The 25,168-nt window shown below is 36.9% G+C and overlaps 1 protein-coding gene across 1 annotated transcript in view; it reads right to left on the bottom strand.

Moving 5' to 3' along the window:
• The window catches only part of LOC146136809 (short transient receptor potential channel 7-like), a 52,833-nt gene that overhangs the window by 11,595 nt on the left and 16,070 nt on the right, over positions 1-25,168 (bottom strand). The window contains exons 4-13 of the mRNA XM_083395874.1: positions 19,233-19,450; positions 11,167-11,343; positions 8,674-8,849; positions 6,543-6,705; positions 5,898-6,031; positions 4,799-4,874; positions 3,163-3,327; positions 2,133-2,230; positions 1,356-1,471; positions 428-567 (exon numbers count right to left, since the gene is read on the bottom strand). Coding sequence (XP_083252000.1) covers positions 428-567; positions 1,356-1,471; positions 2,133-2,230; positions 3,163-3,327; positions 4,799-4,874; positions 5,898-6,031; positions 6,543-6,705; positions 8,674-8,849; positions 11,167-11,343; positions 19,233-19,450 — 1,463 coding nt within the window. The remainder of the gene's footprint in view (positions 1-427; positions 568-1,355; positions 1,472-2,132; positions 2,231-3,162; positions 3,328-4,798; positions 4,875-5,897; positions 6,032-6,542; positions 6,706-8,673; positions 8,850-11,166; positions 11,344-19,232; positions 19,451-25,168) is intronic.

Below are 25,168 nucleotides of genomic sequence, written 5' to 3'. Positions count from 1 at the left end.
TTTATCAATTGCCCATCTGCATTTACAACGCAATAAATCACTGAATATTTTTCTACATTGAAAACCGTTTTTGGGCGCTATTTGTTATATTTTATCTTTGCATTACAGCAGTGTTTCGCAACCTCTTTAGGCTTGATGCACCCTACAGAAATTATAAAAAGTCCGCGGCACCATTGGTCGTATTTTTTTCTGAGTGGATTAACTGGAACGTTACAATAAACGAGATTAAAAAAAGAAGCGTACTAATAGATCAAAAATTAGAATCCTAAATAATTAAAATAGCCTTTCCTCCGGCACCCTTGTGCGTTAAAATGGCACCATAAAGTGCAGCGACATACCCCGGTTGAGAAGCACTTCTACAGTAAACCGCTTAGCTAACTTGCTAGCAAGCCTAAACTCTTCCGCTCTATGAACCTTTTACACACACCTTCATGTAGGCGATCGCTCTGCTGGTGAAGGACGTGATGAGAATAAGCAGCATAAAGAAGTCGATGATGTTCCACAGCTGGCAGATGTAGGCACGGGGTCCCAGTTGCCACAGTTCCTTCAACTCGTTCCAGAGGAGACCTAGAGCCATAATTTGGAGCAAGGTTCGCCACTGCGTTTTTTACAGTCGGTTTAAAACATGGGTAGGGAACCTATGGCTCTTTTTTGATGCCATATGGATCTTTTGATGAAAGAATCTTGTTTGAAAATAAATCTAAGCTATCATTTTAGCATGATTTGAATAAAACGTCACACGGTCAAGGTCGCTTTACTAACTTTTTTTTTTCCTTTTTTAACGCATAGTAATCATTTTTTGGGCGATTTCTATTAGTATTTTCGGGACTGTTATCCCGTTTTATGGAATCTCTTTATATCAAGGCCCTGCTCTTTCGACGGGGCTCCGTAAAGAGCCTGTTCAAATTGCCATTTTTCGTATTATATTGCTCTCATAGAAATACAACATCGAATGTTTTATGGCTCCCTTAGCTAAAGTGGTTCCCGACCCCTGCTTTAAAATGACGCACGACTTACTTATGATGGTCGTTTGGTTTTTGTATATAATCTTTGCTTTTTGATTGCGATACGGAAAATAGAGTAGCTTAAATTGTTAAAGCCAATCAACCAAGATTTGGTTATCGTCATATATGAGGACGACTCACTTATTTATGATGGTCGTTTGGTTTTTCATATACATAGTCTTCGCTTGTTACTTGCGATACGTAAACCAAAACAACTTAAATTGCTAATCCCAATCAATCAAGATATGGTAAGCCATAGATTTAACAATTAATTGTTATTTGATCGACAACAAAACACGTCATACTGAATCGACAAATTCACAAAAACCATGATTCTAAGACGTGGCTCACCCAATATGTAGATCATGATTATAATCTCGCACCAGTTGAACTTGGTATGTCTTCCAGTGGGCTCGTGCTGGTGATGTAAGAATGAGAGAACGCTGAGTCCACGGAAGCTTTCCATCCTGACAAAAAGGGTATTATAAGCCAGGTAATTGAAGCTAGGCATAGGCAGATTTTTTTAAGCGAAAGCTAAGTGAATTAAATATGGTCTTTTGAAGATGTATTTATATGGGTTATAATTTAGTTTCCAGTATAGGATGTCCAAAGCTATTTGGTTAAAGTTGATACCCGTTTTTAGGTAGTAGCCCCCCAAACTTGTTCGACATTTAGGGTAGTGTCGGTGCAGATCCGATAAACATATTTTATGGGAATTTTCGAGAAGTTTGTAAAGTGGCAGAAATAAGTGAAATATCAACGGAATGAAACCGAGTCAGTGATAACTTTAACATGGTATTTGCCCGTTTTGAGTTCAATTTATTTGACAAATTTTACTATAATATTGTTGTCAACCTTAATCCATTGTATTTTTTTGTTTATTGTGTGGCTGCTATCCTATATATTCTTCGACCCGTGACAAGTTCATTGTCGCAATAAAGATTTCCCGTTTAGGTTATCGAAACGTTGCTACAATTCATAAAAAAATATATGTGCCGGAAGAACAATTTTATAATTGATAATAATTTGTGGTCAAAAAGTACAGCCGTATTTTTTTACCTAAAACGTCTCCCATCGGTATGGGAGTAATAAAACGAAGTATCTTGCATCGGAGGTTTGGGTGTTTACCTGTCAAGGCAGTTGATCATGAGCAGAGTAACGAACTGTACGTAAGCAATTGCCTGCAGCGCAAACTTGCAGATGGGTGATTGCAGGATACGACCGACCTGAGCGACAAGTTGGTTGAGCAGTTAGTTTATCCAGGCTAGCGATTCCTTATAATATCACATTAAAGCTATGCTATAATATCACATTAAAGCCTATGCTATAATATCACATTAAAGGCTGTGCTATAATATCACATTAAAGCCTATGCTATAATATCACATTAAAACCTATGCTCGATGTTAAGTGGATGTATCGCTACTCGTCCGATACCGAATTAATATATAGAATTTCAGCCATGATTTGCTGTTTGGAGCAGCGATTTGGACTTTAATTGATAACTTTTAAAAAATAGTAGGTTATCAACTAAATGTAAATACACTTATATACACTAAAGCAAATTTTGGGCTAATGACCTGAAAAAAATTTACTTGAAAATGGACGTCATTTGGTATTGGATTGGATCACGATAATTTTCGCCAAAATATCGTCTATCGGAATCGAAATGAAATGTATCGACATCATTTGTTAAGTAGTTTTCGTACTTATTTACAAATTTTGCAAAAATGGTATAATAGTAAAACGTTTTGATATGCATCTTGTTTTTAAGCTTCGCTCCATTAACCCATTTTGGGTTGATTTGGGACAACACGACGGTAAGTTTATAAGATGACTAATAGGGGTAGTTTAAAAAACGAAGTTAGAACTTAAGTCAGTTGTTGAAAAACTTTTTTAGCTTGATGGTTATTTTCGATACTTACGAAAAATTACGCGGAACACCTAAAATTCTGTCAAAGCTATACAGTTTCATAATAATCGACTTTATTTGGCATAATAGTCTAATACCTGACTCAGTAAAACTATAGCGACCGGTAAACATTTCAATGTCGGTTGCGCATGATTTGTTACTGTCTTTATATGCCGCATGTTGAATGCCGCATGTTGAATGCAGGTATGCGTAGCGTGAAACTGCTGCGCAACACCAGTGGCCTACCTTGCTGTAAGGTACGAATATATAGATGAGGGATAGCACTGGCATCAGCAGGCTTGCGCCCAATGCAAGCAGAGTCTTGTAGAAAATGGAGAGCTGCCGCATCCAACTGACCTCCTTGTTCCAAATTCCCATCAACTTCTGCTGGCAGTTCGGGTGCGCCACAAACTGAAGACAAGTATTACAGAACATCGTTTGAGGTTAGACGAAAAGACGGGACAAAACCGTCCAAGAATGTCGGACAGGAGTACAAGGACAGGGCCGCTCATCATAGGCGTAGCCAGGTCACAGTGGCCATACCCCTCCCCCCCCCCACAAAAAAATTGTACTCTTTCGTTTTGTTGCATTTATGAGCATTACCACAGCAGTGCACTGTTACGTCACAAACTAAGTGTGGTTATTATTACGTTGTTTTCTCATTAAATGTTCTTGACTATTGCATTAAAACTCAGTCAGTTGCTGCTCGAAACGGTTTGCTGGCTTAGTTATTTGTTTTCGATTCGGCAGTTCATACAATGGCAAAAGCCAAACAAAAAAGTTTAGTTTTTTTGGCGCCTTTCAAAATTTTTGCTGCCTACGCCACTGTCGCTCATTATTACAAAAATTACCCACACGAATCCGATATGCAATTGAAAAGGCAAGAGAAAAACAGCCATCTAATAACCCCCACATCCAACTCTGAATCATCAAACCACGCGCCAACCAACCACCCATAATGTAAAAAGCGTCATTTCTGCTAAGCACTTTATTCATAGTTTCGTCACGTTGCGTCCTATTCTGTAAACGTAAGCAATGTTGTTCTCGTATGTTTGCGTACAATACTCCCCTTTTTGACGTAATGCTTTGTTTTTTCGCAACGTATACGACATAAAATAACAAAATTATAAAAGGGCAATGATGCTCCCCTCACCCCGGTAGGTGTCTCATTGGCACAACCCCGAGGCTTCTGAGCCCTCAAAAGAAGAAAATATATTTCGACTGAATTTTGCTTCATCAGTATAGGCTAAATTTGACTATTAATTCGTTTTGAAAATATAGTATGACCTTTCGTAAAATACAAATTTTCCGATTTTTTAAGCGTGCAAATTTGTAATTACTTTCATGTTAGGTTTCTTAAATGCAGAACCAGTGTTTCGTCACTTGGTGCATAAAATATGTAGAGCATTATTTCGCTTTATTGAACATGTATTTAACAAGCATGTATAGCGAAACAAAGTTTTTTAATTTTAAATACAGCAGTATTAGTTTCACAGTAATGAAAAAATACGTCACTTTTGGAGATACATAAACAGTTGTTGTTTAAAATATTTAACAAAAGAGTACCCGAATTTTCCCACAGCTTTAAGGTTAGTAAATTTACAATTTGCGGTTAGTAAATTTACAATTTGCGCGCAAGTGCAAGGTTTAAACTTTTTAAATACCAGGCATAATAAAATTGCGGAAACATTTAAAAAAAATTAAAACAAAAATCGATTTAAAAAATTCTATCACCAAAAAAGAACGTGTTCGATTGAAAAAACGTCAACACAAAAATAATATTACATGTATTATCACTCATCTGAGTATACATTCACGTTTATAAACTCTGATTTATTAATTTCTCGAACCTTCTATACAATAAAAGTCAACCCGCACGCACCTTTTTGACTTTGTACTTCATGGCAAGCTTCAGTTGGCAAAGCTTCGGATTACTCTCAGTGTCTCCAGTGCAGTCGCTGCCAACAACAAAAATACTAAAAATAAGCAAAAAAAAATACGCCAAATACACGATGTTGCAGAAAATCCTTTTTGTTAGACTCGTGAATTGTGATGCTGGACAAAAACGATTCTAAATGAAATTTTAAAACCTACAGTTTTAAAAAAGGTTTCATTACAGAAAATTGAATAATGGCTGAAACCATATGTTCTGATAACAAAAACTTTAAAAAAAAGGCCTCTGTAAAAGCGGTAGCTTGCCTGATGCCTGTCCTCGGTCTACCATGGATTATTGGAATATTGGCAGGTTAGTTTAAAAGTTAAATATTGCTTTGGTAAGCAGCAGAGGATTTTATTAAATTAAATGGTTCAGGGTACACTATGCACGGATCTGTAATGTAGCTTGATAATGAATTGCAAAGCCAAAAAGGTCGAGTAGGTCGACATCATCTTGATTATTAAAAAAAACTATCTTTAAAGCGCTTTGAACAAAGTTCGATTGGGCAACTGTTTTCGTAATTGCCCTTTTGTGCTCATTAGTGGTAAAGGTTATGCCTAATCTGATCTATTTCCTAATCACATACCGCCTGTTTTACGACCGTTGCAATTTCTATTTAATGCCCAAATTAGTCTGCCCTTAAAAAACTGAAATAGTTGATAAACGAGTGATTTAACACGAGATTGAAAACAAACCTGTTCAAACATTTTCTCCCTTCATACAATAGTTCGTGATTTTTGCTGTCAGGAATAAGTTATAGCCTGCAATTGATTAATGGACAAACAAATAGAACAACGGAAGATTTACATTTGAATAAGCATTAAAAAAATTAAACAGTCGAGTGGTTTATACTACAGTTTGCTGTTCAGCTTTAAAAGAATCATATAGTCCTCTTTGAATTGTTAATACACATAATGTTTCACCGAAGATTTTGTTTTATATGTTATCAGATCGTCGATTAGACCTAAAATGGCGTCCGAGCGTGACAGGTGGGTGTACAACAGCGTAGACAACGCAGTTCTCCAACCTTTTGTTGGCCTTGTACTTGGGCAGCTGGGACCTTCCAGGTCGAATTGTGTTTCCATCCAAGATGGCGTCCACCTCCTCTGTGTCGCGGCACAAATCCAACAGTTTCTCCACAAAGTCGTTGCACTGCGTCGCCAACTTTAGATAGTCATTCTGTGACGTAACAATAAAGTAAAAGTGGACTGCCATTGACTTTTTAAAAAATTATTCGGCTTTGGTAACCACCGTCGAAATATCATTTTCTTGCTATTTTCAGTTTGTATAATGTGTTATCGCTCGGCGAGTGCAGAAAAGAGATGGAGTTCTTAAAGTACTGAGTCGAAAAGAATAACTAAAGGTTTTTTGCCGAGTCGAGCAGTAAATAGTTCTGGAGCTAAGTGTATCAACCGAGTCGAGTAAATTACTCGATCGAGTCGATCAGCTTGAAATACTCAGATCGGTCTTTAGGGACTTCAGCTATAAGACCAAAAAAGAACAACATTAACATCGAAACAAACACAGTTCGTAATAAGACCAAAATAGGACTAATGCCTAATGGTCGTAATACATATAATCGGAATAAGAGCTATTTGTCATTTTGGCTATTTAGGCCTTATTCCGATGAATTTAGATTTTGAAAGAAAACATATACTTTACCCTCTATGACGTCACACAATTACGCAACCTTAAATTCCTTCTCGACGTTGGCGAGGGTGGTGAGTGAGTGGCTGAGCTTGAGTGCGGCCAGGACAGGGTCTGGGTTGGCCAGGGAAAGGTAGGCGGGACTGGCCAGACCCTTGAACGCGTTCAAGCGTGACAGGCAGTGGCTCAGCGAGTCGTGGTTTCGCCTGTGACGTAACAAAGTAAAAAATGGTGTTTGTTTATTTTTGAATGGCCACAGAAGCAATGTATGTTTTGCTGGGGCGTGCAACTGCTTTGAGAACATACGGCCGACAAGCCTCCGGTCCGGCGAAATACAAAGGTTACACAATACTTGTTTTGGCCTATTTTAAATTAAATAGCAGTGTTGTAAACAAATCATTTTGGAATGACTTTAGTCCAAGTCTAGTCTTTTGTAAAAATACCTAGTCAACTTAGTCAAGTCCTAGTCCAAGTCATCGGTTAGTGTTAAGCTACAAATAACACAAACGCAATATGCAGCAAACGAATTGTTTAATCTACAAAACTTGAAATAAATTTTAATGAAAAACACTAAATTTAATCCCAAGATATTTGACAAAACGACTTAAGTCAGGCCAAGTCATTTAAAAACAGTGACTTAAGTCATTGCAACACTGTTAATAAGCACTGCGAACTGGCTATTGTGTGTTCGGAGTTCGTCAAAAAAAATAGGGCATTGACCAAATAATTATTTTAAATGGATAATAATGTTTGTTACACAGTTTATATTGCTTCGAATTCTTGCTCAGACAGAAAAGGAAAGACCGGCGAACAAAATTTGTTTTGTGGGAAAAACTTTGCGTTACTTTTATTTTAAAAAAGACACTAAATTAGTTTACTAAACCGCACCAGCTTTAGAACGTTGTTCTATAAACTTGTTAAAGTTACCCAGGAGCTACAAGAATATCCAATACTTGGCATTTTATTCCGATACCTATACCCGATATTTTGGCAAAAAACACCCAGATCCGATCCGATACCAAATGACGTCATTAGCTTACTCTGAATAAACAAGCTAAATTGATAGAATAGAATCAATCAGCGATATATTTAGGTTGTTAGGTCACAATTCGTTTTAGCGTTAAAATAAAGAAGTTTAAAGAAAGTTAAGAAGTTTAGTTACCACGAGTGATTAACCTATTGTGCTCTAATATATGTGTTTTTACAGTTTTAAGGTGAAATCGCTGTTTCAGGTCGAAAACCAGGGCTGAAATTCCGATATTAATTTCGTAATATATCGTCGCTGATACCACCCCAGTATCGAACGACTACTGATTCAGGTTGTTAGAAATTATCGGATCGCAGCCGATACTCGATACCATATAAAATGAACAGTACTTGTCCGATACTAGGGTGGTATCGGCGCGATCCGGGTATAGGAAATTCGGGCATGTTTCGTTATCCAACGCATCCTCTCTATCTCGAAAGCTTTACTTATAAAGAATAGTCGGTTCACAATCAAAGGTATTTCAACATCTGAACGCAAAAGCAAACTTAGGTCTAACAAACTGATGAAAAATGCCTTTAATTGTTTTATTCACATCTGTTTTCCTTGTTTGACGAAGCAATGACGTCATTTGGTAACGGTTTGGATCGCGGTGCTTTCTGCCCAAAATATCGGGATCGGGATAAAATATAAAGTATCGGACATCCTTAGTGCTGATACCACCACTTGACATCGCGTATAGGCCCCGATCCATATTGTCGAAAATCCCTACCTTCAAATCCACCAATTTACTGTCAATCTACTTAATAAGAAAGTAAAAATATTGGTTAAACCCCTTTACACTATACCTGGGCTAGCATTGCAAGCCGCTCAACTGTGTCCGAACTTCAAAACAACTGGTACCCTTCCATAGGCGTAGCCAGGGAGGCACATGGGTCGTGCCCCAAAAAAATTATAAACATTGTCCTCTTAATAATTTGTTTTGTGGCATTTATGAGCAGTACTACAACAGTCGATAACAGCCATGCCACACTTTCAATTGTCATGCACTGTTACGTCATAAACGATGTAGTTATTATTACGTTTGCTATACTTATTAATGTAGTTTTACTTTTTAGTCATTTTGTTTTTACTCTTCGAATGGCTTCCCCTAACAAAACTCCCCCAACGCACTGACCCCGCGGCTCACCTGAAAGAGCACTCCCTGCAAAGGCATCGGTAGTGGTGGGGCTGTGTGATGCGCGCGCCCCTCCTTAGCAGGTCATGAACGATGTCAAACTCCTGGCACTGCGCAGCCAGGATAACGGGCGTTATGTCGGGAGAAAAGCGAGTACCGTCGTCGTCGTACGCGTAGAAGTCGTGGTCCTGCAATTGGACAAACGGAGGGTTTTTTCAGTGTTCCAGTCAAGTCATTTGGAAAATAACTTAAGTTTAAGTTAAGTCATATGTAAAATAACCTAAGTTCAAATCAATTCATAATTAGAGAAAATCAATTACAAGTCAAGTCGTTGTCAATTAAAATTGTGTAAACTAGTCCAACTATGAGCAATACCTTAAAAAAAATACCAAAATCACAATATCAAGCAAGCAATGAACAAAAATTTGAATAAATAACCCAATTTTAAAAACCAATGATTTATAAAAACACTTAAATTCAACCCAAGTCATTTGTCTAAAATACTTTAGTCAAGACATTTTGCCAAAAAGACTTAAGTCAAGTCATTTAAGTGCACTTAAGTCAAGTCATTGACTTAAGTCATTACAACACTGGAATTTGCAAATTGCAAAACGGACAAAGGGTTGGTGTTGACCCTGTAAAATAAAGTTACGGGTCCTGGAAAACTATTTTTTTTTATTGAGTTGAGATTACCTAAGACAAAATAGCCTCCTTTGGAAGTGTAAATGTTTAATTGGATCCTGGCAATCCCTAAGAAGGAATTTGTCAGAGCCAAATATTTATTTTAAACCGAGAAATACAAAAGGCGGATTTTAATCGATGCGTTAAAATTGACGGAAACTGGAAGAAGAAATGTTTGATTTGGCATGTTAAAAGAAATCCTTACCGTAAAGTCTATAATAATCTGATAAAACAGTACCAATATTTAGTAAACCCCTAATGATTGAGAAGAAAGAAAATTGTAGAATTTTTAAAAACATATGGTTGAAACCAAATCTAAAAATCAAAAATGTATTTTGCTCACGGAAAATTACAAAAAGTGGGGGAACAAATGGTGTATATAGAACATTGGAATGTGCAATTACAACGAAAGGTTGATTAGGATCGTGGGAAAACATTAAGGTAGACCTACAAAGATAAACAAGTCAGAAAACAAAATCAGTAAATGGTTGGTCTGAATCTTGGAACAAAATATGGTAACTACTTGAATTTCGTGAATCCTGTAAAATAAAATGGCGGAACCTCAGGTGATAAATGATTTTTATCGATCCTGAAAACGCTAAATTGAATTGGTTTGAATACGCGAAGAGTATGTTTGATTTTAAACCTCGTTAAACTAGGTGCGGATTGTCGGACCAAAAGTTCAATGACCTACGTGTGGGTTACCACAGAGCTAGCGGTTTTAATGCATCCACGTTTCACCAAGTGAATTGTGGTGATCAATCAGTGTATGCGGGCAACGGTCGCTCTGATAAAGACCCGAACAGAGAGGATCACAATCGAAATTTTAACTCACCAGGCAATTGGCAATTGTGTACTTAAGTCGCTGTTTTCAAATGACTTCACTGGACTTAAGTATTTTAGACAAATTACTTTGATTGAAATTAAGTGTTTTCAAAAAGTATTTTTCCTAAAGTTGGGTTATTTATTGTAATTTTTGCACATAAAACAATTTGCTGGCCTTTCTTGCCTTTTTGGTATTCTTTTAGTTAAGGTATTTCTCATAATCGGACGAGTTTAACTAATTTTTAAAGGTGAACGTGTAGTTTTTATGACAAGGACTTGACATGGAATTGAGTTATAACTTGACTGGGACTGAACTTGTTATTTATTCCAAAAGACTTGACTTGGACTTATGTTATTTTTCATATAACTTGACTTTTACACAGATAGCTTTCGTTAGACTTAAGTTATTTTACAAATGACTTAATTGGGACATAAGCAATGGTGGGATTCAAATTTTTGTCAGCCGATTCTATCACAAAAGTCATATATTTTAGCCGGTTCTGTTACAAAAAGTCATATTTTCCGGAAAATAATTAAAGTCATTGCAAGAACAGGATGAAACCCCATGTTCCAGCAAATCTTGCGAACTGCAAACCGGCTGAATCTCATCACTGCTAAGTGCCAACAGCCGCACTAAAAAGCAGCAGTCGCCTTATGACTTGTACTTATGACGCATCAATTGAATATTTACACAAACAATCACAAAATAAAACTACTAAAATTATAAAAATTAACACAATGGATAGCTGTTAGGTGTGACCTTGACCATTGTACATTTTGAAAAAAACAAAACACGTGAGCTACTTGGATCTCAAAAATCAATGTATGGAATAAGATGCAAAAATCCAGTGACATTAACCACTAATGCTAACCGGTTCGCTGATCTCATAAAATTCCGCGAGAAGGTTCTATAGAACCGGTGCGAACCGGCTGAATCCCACCACTGCTTAAGTCAATTCAAAACGACTTGTTTACAACACTGGCAATTGGGAAACTAACCTCGGACACGCTGTGCTTTCGCTGCTCGCAAGGACTGCACATAAGCCGGTCCTGCTCCTCAAAAGCCGGATGATTAAGGATGATCTCGACGATCCGTAGGTATCCCCTGCTAATGGCCAGGAGAAGAGCGTCGCCGATGCGGGCCATGGCCGGTTGCTTGATCAGGATTTCTACCACCTGAAGATAAGCGAGCGTCGTTATAGTCACTACAGCGGTTGCCAAACAGTCATAGACCAAGAGCTTATTTTCTTAGATAGTTAACCGCAAATGGTCGACTTATACATCACGATTGCTACCGCCAGTGGTGGCCAAGCTGTCTGAGACACAGAGCCTTTTGTTAGCCGAAAAGCATCCCTTTTGAATATGCATAAATTAATATATTATAACTTTACTTAATAACACACATTCGTTTGTTCGGCTAGCTTCAATTAAACCGTGACATTAATAATAATCCTGAAACGACCCAACAACTCAAGCTGTTTTTCACCGGGAGTTGTTAAATAAATGTGGCTTGATATTCGTTAAGATTTAGATTTCGTGGTTTACAAACGATCGGCAATATCTCACGCGATCATCAGTGTAAATATTCAAGTAAAAAAAGAGATAAAACACAGAAAAGAAAACAGGATTCTCTGATGAGTCAACAACGTAAGCCATCAGAGCTTAACATCGATACCACCTCGACACCTTTGTACCTTTTCAACACCTAGTGGTACTAACTGAAGTATACATCGCCTTCTTTCCCTGTTCCTTTTTTATTTTTTCCCCGATTTTATCGAATTATTATGGATTTATTATTTTTATTGAAATGTGTCTTGATTTCACAGAGGTGATATAATTTTGGATTCAAAACATATTTTGATTCATAGTGAACCAACGAAAACAAAGCTATTCACCCTAAAAGCAAAATACAATATGAACGTAAGAGCCGGACAGCACCGGATAAAAAGGCACATGTGTCGAGTCGTGGGTTGACAACAGGCAATATGCATGCTAGAAGTCCAATTTTAAGTTTCGCTGTTTTATTGATGATTTATGTTGTACGCAGGTTGATCTTTGTCTGTTGAAGACTATAAGTTGTGTTTAACTACCGTTTCGTGTAACGCTATGTTTAAGGAAAGAAGTCAAATATTAAAAAATACTATAGTTATGGGAATTAGTTATCCATAATTTTGACTTGGAAAAAGAAGAAACTTATAATTCCTGTGGCGCGTTGAAACCGAGAAAAAATTTACCAGCAATCAGATGCCTCGTCGGTATTTTTCTGTAGGACGAACGATCCAAAACGAGTAGTCCGGCAAAGAATTGTCGAGATTTTTCTGACTGTATAAACTAAATTTTAAATTGAAAGAATTTAAAACAACCAATTCCTTTTTCTATAAGAGTAGATAATTGAACTAACTGATACGGAAACATTTTTTAAAACATTTTTCTAATGCTGAAACCAAAATTCCCCATCAACGGAAACTCATTTATTTGAAAAAAAGTTGAATCCCCTTTTGAAGAATTAAGTTCAATCAATTTCCATAATTTTATAATTAGGGATGCGGCCATATCGAATGGTCGCCCCTCGTCCTTCGCTACAGGCACGACAACCTTCCAGACGCTTACGTCACAATGGACATGGTGTCAAAACACGCGACGCCCATCAATCTTCGCGTGCCGTCGTCGTGAAATATTCATGCGCGCCTCCTTAAAATCGCGGGTCGCGTGAAACATTGCGCGCGCGATCAAATGTCGTGTTACTTTGGCCGAGCTTTATGTAAACCTGCAGTCTGGGAGGGAGGGGTCAAGCTGGGGGGAGGGGTAGTCTGGTGGGTGAGGGGGTAATCTGGAAAATCTGGGATTTTTGTTCGTTTGGACCATAACATGAACATCGAAATATCGCCATATAATGACTTTTTTACCATATGATTTAAGTAGCATAAACGTAGAAGTTGAATAGCTGATGTTTTTTTCAGGAAGATGGTAATTCAAAACATTCGACCTTTTAAACGCCACCATAAGAAACAAAAAGTAAACTATAAGTAAATACATCACGCCTAATAATAGTGTGAAACTATTGTATATTTTATTTTTACAAAAACATATTTAAAAAAAAAGTTTTAAAAGATATTGTCATTTTACAACTATATTGCAACATTTCGTTGAGTTTTGAACTATGTATGCCGTTATTGGTGTTGAGTATAACAGTTTTAATGAATGGTTCGGTGATATCCACGTTTATTACTATTCATTAATAAACTGTTTTCAATTAAATCGTTTATTGTGTGAAACGCGATTTATCACAAGTAACATTTTTAATGATTGCGTTGCAAATCCATTACAAATACTTCTTGACGAGACACAAAGTTCCACTTTCATTAGTAACATGGATTAAATGTAAAGAGCAAATAATGTTTTATTTAGTCTGAGGTCACCCGGAATCGATGTTGGTTTATTTCGATTTACGTTTTCGCATTTTAAAGATGACAGACAAGAAAATGACTTGTTCGGGCTTAATTGCGGAAACAGTTAATGGCCGGATATATATACGCGGACAGGAAAGGCCAATTTTCACATAAAAATAACCTTATAGCCTCAAGATGGTCGGGAAATTTGAAACGCATTACGGCGTCGCTGATATTTCACGGCGCTGCTTTCACCAATGCTGATAGGCAGTGGAGAAAATGTCTAGTGTAAAAATAGGGTAGAGTGTCGCGGGCATCAAATGGCAGAAGGTTTAATAAGGAGTTGGCGAAACTTAAAGAGCAACATTTACGGTCGCCTGCCAAGGTGGATATCAATAATTCAGCTCCTTTTACTTTTATGTGTTGTTTTTGCATGCTATTTACGCGACGCAGGGTTGAAATGGGAACGGACGTTTTTTTACAGGGAGAAATGACGTCGCTCCGTTTGCATTTTCTACTTCTGCCGCAACTCGGGACTACGCTGATAATGGAACACTAATTTAGTTTTCCAGGGCTCTCATTAAACTAGTGCTTCACAAAACGCCGCTTGAATTGTTCGGCTTCTCTTTCCAGCGCTTGCAACTTCATAAGAGGGCACCTGGGACGTCAAATAAAAAACTATAGTAGAAATAAGATTATGACGGTTAAGCGCCAATTATAAGCACTCATATCGCACTGGCATAAGTGCTGTCAAGTTTAAGTCGCAGATCGAATCTGCTAAAAACTGCGCTGATCAGGAAAAAATTGGAATAACCAAAATGTATTTCGCTATTGGGATAGTTAAGTAGCGAAACATGTCGCAATAAACGAAGTTTAAAAGCATGAATTGGTGCAGTATTTCTTTAATTGTGTCAGTTTAGTTCACCCTTACCGTGAAATTCTTTATTGCATTTACCCCTAATTTAAACATAAATCTGCACTAAACATAAATCTGCACTAATTTAAACATAAATCTGCACTAATTTAAACATAAATCTGCACAAGGATATATGATTTCTGCGAAGCGAGAAAATGTTTGTTTTTTTAAGTAAAATAATAAATATATTTAAATATTTTGGGGGGCCTCGTGTCCCCAATTGGTATGTTCCTGATACGTCAAGATATTTGTGTAATGTACAACATACTATACTTTAGCTAAATAGGTATTGCGATAAAACATCTTTATCATCTGAATTCGTTCTTGGCAATATGTTAGTAAACTGCACTTTGACCGCACATGAGAGCATAGCCGTTCGGACCAAGTCGTTTAAAGGGAAATAGATTTAAGTATAATATAACTTCAACTGTTTAACCCTAATTGGAGCCTCCAGAAAGACGGACGGTTAAGAGCCGCAGTTAAGAAACACTGCTAATGCCCAATTAAGATATGAAGCATTGTTTTATGTGACCAACTGACCCAGGGTTTAACATATTCTTGCACAATTAAAACAGCAATTTTAGGCGGCGTGCATTTAACGCCCATAGGTGTCACGGGTTCTCTGTCAACCGTTCATTGTGTTTGAACAGAAAAGTCCCGGCAAATTGAAGAATTGACGACAGTATTGATCAGGCACACGCTCTGTCCAGGTTTTCCATCAAGCAAGATCTTCATTAAGATTTTAATCAGCGAGGATTTCGCCTGACGAAGTAATCGATGAATCAAAGATAAATAAATATTATAACGTTTTCGCAGTAGGCCCAGTCGCAAAACGATTTCGCATGAGCCCGTAATTGATACAACAGCGTATTAGGACGCAAACGTTACGTCAGCAGGATTTTACTGTGGTTTGTTCACAGGGTTTCAAATCGAATATAATTTCTATTTATTTATTTGCTGCAACTTATATTTCATTTTTCCTTTGGTTCCCTTATTGTGGAAAAATGCTACGCGAAGTAGCTTGTATATGCAAATAACAAACCTCAGTCTATTTTTGTTTTCAAACCCCACTCGAACTAAATTAAGATCCCCAATATCCAAATCCCTAATCTAACTTTGAACCCCACCCCGAAGCCTAATTAAAGGCAAACAGTCCTAAATGGCAATGCCGGAACGGCGGCGCCAAAATGGCTGCACTTACACGCTATCGCCCAATACTATAGTATCGCTATACAGTTTCATATTTTATCTAATCTTTGTAAATGACCGTATTTGTACTTTGGACTGGTGAAGCACGCTTGTGCGAAAGCTTGTCGAGAATTTAATACAATTTGTCTTTAAATAGTGCCACCTGATCTATATTTTATCTAGGCGATTTAGAAACAATTCCGATTGGTATAGGATTTATTCTGACGGTTTTCGGCCTTATTTAGTCGTAGGTTTTATTGCGTATTAGGGTTTATTATTCGTTGGTCTTAATCCTAAGTATTATTGATAATTCCTCTGTAGATATGGCTTTATTGGTTTCTCCACATTGGCCTTTAGTCTCTATATGGGCGTATTAACTATTTCATTTTATAACGAGTCGACTTACTTTCCTAACCATAAAAATGCAAAAATACTAACGTTTATTGTAGCAGTTAGCCTACTTCACTAAACACGTGACCCTTGTCCACTGATGTGTGACCGCAACGCCTAGCGAATTGCTTTTCCGCGTTTCACGATAGATTCTACTATACGCTTGATATTGAAAACGTCTTACTGATTAGCGGCTCTGTTTATCGCTGTGTTTCTGAGATTTGTGAATATACTCAAAGAGAAATTATCTACTGAGTGGATTGTCTTTGCCCAGAGTATAAGAAGTTAAGGACAGGTATTCTAGCGGCCTGCTCCTTTGGAATCGGATTAAGAACTTGTAAGTGACTTAGGCAGCCGTCGGCTCTCGTCTACAGAGCCAGCAGCCCTCTTACACCTCCCCAGGAACTCTCCACGCTACATTATATACTAAGCGAAATAAAATATTGCCCTCTAATAGCGTTAGCAGGTAATAAAACTTAGTTTAAAATAAATCAGAATTGACATACCTCTACAAACTTTGTCATTGGAAAAATACAGACTGTTAAAAAGACATGCCAAATATATACATGACGTCACAACGTTACCTGCTGTGGTACTACGAAATTAAGTCATTCAAGCGAAAAAAAATTACCATCAGTAAACACAAGAGGTGACGTCATCGGGAAATAACAAATAAACACTCGACATCTGTTAGTCCTCTCGACTATCCCACTCGATTAAGGCGAAAAGATAAAGCGCCGGTTAAAAACCAGAAAGCCATAAAAATCAGCAAGAAAGCTATCGATTTCCATAAAACAACGCTGACAACCTGTACCTGACAAATCTTGCCTGTTAAATCGGTTACTTCAATAAGAATGTTTGCAGATTTAAAACGTTTTAAACGGATACTATAGTGGGCGCGTCTGCATTTCGATCAGAACATTCGATTATATCTTTCTAAACGCGTCAGTTTTGTTGAAAGCAAACTTTTATTGCACTAAACATTTTTACGTTTCCCGTTGGTTGGAAATTCATTCGGTTACAGTTTTTCTTGTCTTGTTTTAGGAATCCTGCGTGCTCTACTTTACTGAATTTCAATAGGAATTAATTATTTGCATTTCATATCGGGATAACTTTCGGGTGGAACTTTTTTTTTAAAGTTTGCAGAATCGATTTATTAAAATTTCACTACACCGTGACGGGGTGCGGGCAAATCGGAAATGTTTACATGGTTCATTAACAAACAGGGTAGCATCAAAAAAGTCACATCGGCAATTGCCGATAGCAACAACTATTAAATTGCATCATGCACAAGCTTTCAAATCCAGGAGAACGTAGCCGACAACCTGCGTTCAGAAAATCACTCTGTTTAAAGGAGAACAGAAAATAAGACCTATTTTTAGGCATCAATATATAAAGCGGCATATATTGTGATAGTATGTAGTTTTAAGACCAACGAGACAATAAAGCAAAATGTGCAGTACTAACATGACAGAATAAGGCCTTAATTCGTCAGAATAAAATTTTATCCGTTTAAAATATGTCTTCAAATTCGAAATTAGACCCAAATGCCCTTATAAACACCTAAAAAGGTTGTTGGGGCGCCGCTGGTTTGCCACCAGTCTGTTTGTACTTTTGGGTTAGAGGTGGACAATAAGTGTGGTTCGACTTCGATTTAGTTTAAATTACTTTATTCACTGTTTATTAAAGCAAACATTCGATTACGAAACATTTCTCTCGTGCTAGTTTTAGATTAATTATAGATCAACCTAATATGGCAAGAAAGAATATAACTTACGCCAACCGCAACATTACCAGATACTTTATTTTTTACTAAACTCTGCAGAACCCCTTAAAGCCTTTGCGTATCACTGTTGGTACCACAGGTTGAGAACCACTGGTCTAATTGCTAAAGTTAGTTTAATTCTGGACTTTTCCGTCACACAACATCAGGAAACACCACTGGCTATAAAAGACACACAGAGGAACTATAACGCAGTGTTTTCTTGGGCACAATTTAATTTGGTTGGGTCGCCAACTGCACTAGACCAATGGTTAGATTTATTGCAATTAGTTCAAAACGATTTCTCCAGAATTTGAAAACATACATGAAGCACTACGAAAACCAATAGCTTATATTATTATACTCTACATATAATTTAAATGCATTATTATTACTATTGTCCTCTTTGGATTTTGTTTATTAAGCTTTTATTTAAGCTTGCAAAAAAACAAAGATGAAAATTGGGTCGCCAACGCTTCGCTACGATATAATATTTGGGTCGGCGCGAAAATGGTCGAGAAACACCGCACTATAACGCATACCTCGAAATTAGAGATGTCCGAAATTATTGGATCGGAGCCGATACCCGAGGCTAAGGGATAGTATCGGTACTTGTCCGATATTAGGCTGGTATCGGTGCCAATCCGATTCCTAAATAATATGGGACTTAATAAGAATATCAAAGCCCATACAGAAGTAGGTATATTTTGAACGTATCGAATAACGTTCTGAATAACTCTTTATTTATTTTCAACAACCACTTCTGTATGGGCTTTGATATTCTTATTACGTCTTACTACAACCTCCAACTATTATGCTCCAAAATATAGGTATTGATTTGCGATCTAAAGCGGTGACTTTACCTTGAAATAAAATATTGGCCTAATAAGTTTAAAAAAAACGTTAAACAATTCGATTTATCTATTTTGATCATGTGAACATAGGAATGACGTAATTTGGTTTCGGATCGGATCGCCATACTTTTATGGTATATCGGTATCGAAATGAAATGCCAAATATTAGAGATAGAAAGATATATCGGTTTACCGATAATATTGGCCGATGTTTGTATCGGTATCGGTAAATGTAAGCCGATACCTTGGCCGATATTTTAGTATGAAAAAATGATATAATTTTTCCTGTACAACAAACAACTTACCAATTTTTTAATTGAAAAAATTTGGGTTTTAGCTCCACACCAAGTTAATATGCAAAGAATAGTTTAATAATTACTAAAGATATACAAACTAAACGTTATTTGGATTTTATTTTCAATTAATTCAAGTTGTGAACATTTTCCAGGTATATAAAAAAAAATCGGTATCGGGTATCGGTTGATAAAATTGTAAACAAACGAGTATCGATATCAATTTAAAAAAGTGATATCGGTCGATCTCAACCAAATATGGGAAATCCCTACCTCCAAGTGCTCGTTACCGCAAGCCAGTTGCAGCGCATTCTGACCCATGTAGTCGACGCAGTTGACGTTGAGAGTCCGGGATCCCTCAACCATCCGCTTGACGGTCGGAATGTCGCCGTACTCGGCCGCCTCCAGGTAAGTCAGCTCCTCGTTGGTTGGCTTGAAAGCCGAGCCGAATATGGACGAACCTTTGTTGCTGCGGCCGTTCGTGCGTCGAGCTAAATTTGAGCAAATAACAAAATACGCTTAGGTCTATGGGGATTCAATTTAAGATGCACGTAGATATGTGTGTTTACAACTGAGATCTAGCCCTTCTAAATCTGCTTTTTGAACAATTATCACGGCTTACGTATCTTTATTACACCGAATCTGTCGATCAATGATGTAAGGTAAGGTAGACAGGCCAGAAAAAAAATAAGGCTGACGTGAGGTTTAAACTCACGAGCTCCGGCAATACCGGGACCGCCACTCTAGCTAGTGATTAACACAGTCTCAGAGAGAAGCGAGTGGATAAATAACCATACGACAAAGCTTTCTGCATTCTTTAATACAAGCAACTTCACACTTAAAGGGATCTACAGTAGCATATCTCATTATTCAATGAAGGATACACGCACATGCACATCATATGTGTGTTTACAACTGTGATCTAGCCCTTCTGAAGCTGTCTTTGACCAACGACTACGGCTTGCGTATCATTAGTACACCAAAAGCCATCGCAGACTAACCGAATCTGTCGATCAATTGTGCAAGCAGACCAGGCTAAAAAAACAAGCAGACCAGGCTACAAACTAGTCTACAGAGGTGAGGTTCGAGTTTTCCCGCAGCTTATATATATATAACGTGTACATTTCGATGAGGCCTTTTTAGTGTCCCTTACACATATTATTTGTTTAAGCTTACAACACAATATTCAAAGTTTTGTTTAGCATTCGTTTAGCAAAGATGTTCATTTTTATTTCTTTTGCGAAACGCTATCAGATCGACGTTTTATTTTACGTTAATGAAAATATCATTTTAGACGACGTATAGGAGTGTCCTGATTTGCCAAACATGAGACTCTTTTAGATAAATCACAAGCAACTTAAATGGAAATCATGTTACTTTCTTGTTCAAGTAATAAAGAGTTCAGCAATGAACAGATTCAATTGTAACCCAGGTCCTGTTCTAAGTAAACCATACATACAGTAATATTCCAGTTAAGTTCGCAGCTTGAACATTTGCAGTTTGTGCGAACTTATGTGCCCATCCAACTTAATGGTTGTGCATTAGAAACACAGCGTAATGCGTATTCATTACGTTATGCAAGGCATAATTCAGGAAAGCTGAAAATGCTGTTAATATTGGTCAAATGATTTAACGATTCGAGTCTAATACAGTAATAAAACAGTGTTTTTTACCATTAACTATCTTTTACTTAACAGTTTATGGGCCAATTTAACTGGCTGTTATATAGCTAAAACATTAAATTGGTATTTCTCAACCTATTGGTCGCGACGCAAAAGTGGGTCGCCGACTACAGTTGTCCACATAGTTGGTTTTTTTTAAATTAACCTACGAATGTATGGCTCATATTGATAAAATTTACATGTTACAGTTTTATGCTATTTGTCTTGTATTTTGATCACTTATGAAACGTGAATAGAATTAAGTGGTCAAAGATTCGTCGCTGTCATATTTGCAAATAACTTGAATTGGCTTGACTGAAGTCCTTTGACCAAAATGTCCTGACATTTGTTTTTCACTAAAAAACTATTTTTTTAGAACTAATGAAAATAAGGAATACAAACGTCGAAATGGCAAACTTGATATGTGAGAAGGTTTTATTGCTTTTGACATTTACATCAAACACTTTAAGTATGCCGGCACGGCGTACAATTGAATTAAATCGATCGTTCTTTTCGGCGGAAAACTGCGACAAAGACGACAAAGCATTGCCCGCAACACTCACGCGCAGAAATGCGATTAATATTTGATAAGGCAAAAAAGCACCCCAACGCTTTCCCAATCGAGACCAGCTATGGCAGGGGTTCTTAAACTTTTTTTACCGTGTACCAGCCAAATTATTTTTGCTTCGCGCGGACCATGGTAGGCAAAAAATTTTAAAGATGACGTCATCAATTGACGTCACAAGACAAATTGGCTTCGGAAGTCTGCTGATTTCGGTCCAAAAAATGTGAAAATGAAATGGAGTCTATGTACATTCAGTGCAAAACCGTTTTATTTTTCATTATCCTCTTTTCTTTGATAAATTGATTGCTTCTAACATTTCAATTGGGCTTTCATGGACCCAAAAAACTATTTTACGGACCACAAGGGTTCATGGACCCCAATTTAAGAACCCCTGAGCTATAGGGTAGAGACGCTTACTGCCAACCATGTTAAATTGCTGGCTTAAAGCTTCTTCAGGTGCATTTCAAGTAGGCTTCGACATAAAATACGGAAATTCGAAATGTGCTTTTGCAACCTTTGCCAGGTGATGTTTGTATTAGAATAAAAGAATTGTGCGATTTACTTGGCCCAGGAATTGAACATTCGCATAAAACATGGTCCCTACATTTCGCTATTTAAATAAAAATCGGTTTAGAAAAACACAGATTTCAATGTAAAAACAGTTTTCTTTCTCGAGAAAAGCCAAGGGAAGGGGCATTGGCTTAAACAGGGGAGGATAAATTCGATTAATTTCTTTGCCGATAATCTAATTGGCACTGTGTGAGGATTAGCATTAAAATCTCCCCAACGTTGTACTTATCAGCCGATTTTTATTTGTGGCAATTGTGTGAAAATGTAAAGCGTTGTGGGCCCCAAAAGTCCCCTACTTACACAATCTAAGCTCTGGCAAAGAATCCCCCGCAAATTTCACTAGTTAAACGCATTTATATATGGCTAAATTTAATTTTTTCCACTTAAGTAAACAACGCTTATCACCATATTTTAATTTGAAAATCAACATTGATTATGCCTAAAGACGGTTTATGGAGAATAATACTTTTGCGAATCACACAGTTTGGACGTCTCGGGTTAAAATCTGTTGGTGATAATTCGAGTACAAGAACATATATTTACGAGACATAAGTCAAAAAATTATCATACTATAGGGGAAATTTTAGCCCTTGGTTTAATCTATCTATCCATTAATTTCGGTATATTATGGATTTAAAACACTTTTACTGCATAGGCAAAATACGACCTGAAGCTAATATTTCTCTCCAAATTTACCGAAAAATGTTTGCATAAAGCGACAAAAAGGAAACATAAGACTGTTTAAATTCTCGTTAATGTTTTACGGTTTCGCTGAATTTCGTTAACGTCCCAAGGCAATTCCGCCAAACGTTATTTTGTAGGGTCGTCCGCTTTATACGACCACCCAAAAGGTCCCTGACTACTGCTTCTTAAGCGTTCGTTTTTTACCTCTACGACAAAACTGTGCATTTCATTCAGGAAATTGCAAATATTTCACAAACGTAATAATACTTGTACGTTTGGCATGAGCAAAATGTATTTGAGGGGTTAGTAGCGTTGATGCAAGATTAACTTACTGATTTTAGCTTTCTTTTTTCGACTAGCAATGCGTACAATCATCGACATAAAATAAATGATTTCACCTGCCTTTTCAGATCGCTCTCGATTTACCCTCGTAAAAATTTCGTTTACCCTGTGGTAAACCATTCACCAGTTTAAGAACCACTGTCTATAATGACGATTCTGAGACTAAAAAACGAGATATATCGAAGGTATCCAATGGGGACACATGTGTTTAAAGCAAATTAACATGAATCTCACCTAATAATTAAGTAAATGCGGCTAACGGTTAAAAAGCGAAACTATTCTCTTTTAGAACTTTTTAATCATTTTACTCACTGTGGGGTCAATTATAACGACAATTATCAATTTCTACATAAATAGGTTGCACCTCCTAAATACAGCGCCAATTTAAACGATGTTCTAAATCTTAAGTTCTATGAACATCTTAATTATATAAGCTCAACATTTAGTTTTTTAGGAAGGGCATCTATAAAATTAGCGCGTAAGAAATATCACAGGAATTTCACGTATAATATTCATATAAATTCAAACACTCAACTTTCTGCTGTACGATTTGTAACAATAAAAGCTCGCATTTTATCTCTTGCGAGGTAATAGGGTAGGTTACCGAACAGCACGCATTTGCCAACAAACACTCTAAAAGTCTTAAAGTCAGTCTTACCAGCAAAACGGTTAAAGTCATTTCTGGTAATATCGTCGCCGGCGCTAGCTGGTCCGGAACTCGCTAAAGGGCTGCAGTCATCCATCAGCATTGCAATAAACAATTCACACTTCACAAGCACCTGTGAAACTCTAACCCAGCAAGACTGATGGAAAACGCGCTGCCGTCATTTTAACTCCAATAAAAAGCAATCGATTTGGCGTGGAGCGAAATTCGTTCTGTTATCGAATCGAGCCTCGTGTGTCGTTCGATTGTTTTTCTGAATTTGGGCCAATTTTATTCAATTTATTTCGGGTTAGCGACTTTACTCGCATTTTTTGGCGCGAGAGATGAAAAATCTTTTCTTACTGCGATGTTTATTCACCGAAAAAGGTGTAATAGCACGTTACAACAAACCACGACAGTTTAAATAATGGTATGATATCAATATTACCATTACTATTACAGGAATATAATATTTGGCAAAGACAGCTAAATGGCCATTTTTTAACATTTTTAATTTCAAACGAACAATGTTACCATCACAGGAATATAATTTTTGCAAAGACAGGTTGAATCATAGAGCACTAATAGTAATGCTCTATGGTTGAATGGCCTTTTTTAAACATTTTAAAGTAAATTGAACAACATTGTAAGTTCTTTGAACTGTACGAACAATTAGCATTGTTTCGACATATTCGCAAAGTATTTTAGCAAAACTACAAAAACGCATAGCTTTTAGGTAAGATAAATAAAGCCTGTCGTAATAATATAATAAAACCTTACCAAAAAAACTTACTTTGCAATGTCTGGAAAATGGAAATCGAAAGTGGGAACTATGATAAAAGTGCAGCAGGTGGGTTGGTAGTTTTACAAACTGTTCTTTACAGGAATTAAGTCACTAAAATAAAGTTGTTGCATAACACAGTCTTTAAACAATGTTCAAATTGTAACAAAAAGATATGCAACTAAAAAAGGCTGATTTAATTCTTATAGATTTTATTTTCAAAATGTAATAGATAGATAACAGTGGTTGCTGGAATCAAATAATGTTGTCTAGGTTACCATAAAAGTCGGATTTAAGCTTTCCAACTCATTCTCAACCCACATGGTACCTAAATGTCCTAGACTTAATACTTTTTAAATTTTATACCAGAACATTTTTGAATTTGAGACAAATTTAAATGATGGCAAAACGTTAATATGACAAGAAAAAATCAAAAACGTTGTTTTTGTTACCATTAAAAAAAACTTTATTGAATCTGTGCGCCTACTGTTAGAATACGCGCTTTTTAAAGGTTGCAACGTTTTATATGATAAATTTTTCATAAAATTTCGAACATGGCCTAACTTGATTCAATACAATACAACTTGTTACGTCATGCTGAAGTGAACCGCTTTATTGACAGGTTCGGGTTCGGTTAAGGTTCAGGTTCTTTCAAATATTCGGTTCAGTTCCAGTTGGGCTCCTTGAAATCTGGCAAAGAACGGTTCGGGTAAAAGTAGCACAAAAACTTTTTCATAAAGGTCCGTTTCGACTGCCTGTTTCAAAACGACTTGTTTACAACATTAGCAAAAACTGACTAATAACTTCAGGACAACTGCTGCGGTTTGAACACAAGGGGAACACACAATATGACGTAAAAAGCAATAAAACCTAAGCAGAAAAAATCTATAAAACCACAGTATTAAAACCGACGACATAATAAAGCCAAATACGCCGTAATATCTGCAACAGAAGAACTTAATC

The sequence above is a fragment of the Ascidiella aspersa genome, chromosome 8, assembly GCF_963924565.1.
Source record: "Ascidiella aspersa chromosome 8, kaAscAspe10.2, whole genome shotgun sequence".
NCBI lineage: Eukaryota > Metazoa > Chordata > Ascidiacea > Phlebobranchia > Ascidiidae > Ascidiella > Ascidiella aspersa.
This window is presented reverse-complemented; position numbering and strand designations above follow the sequence as displayed.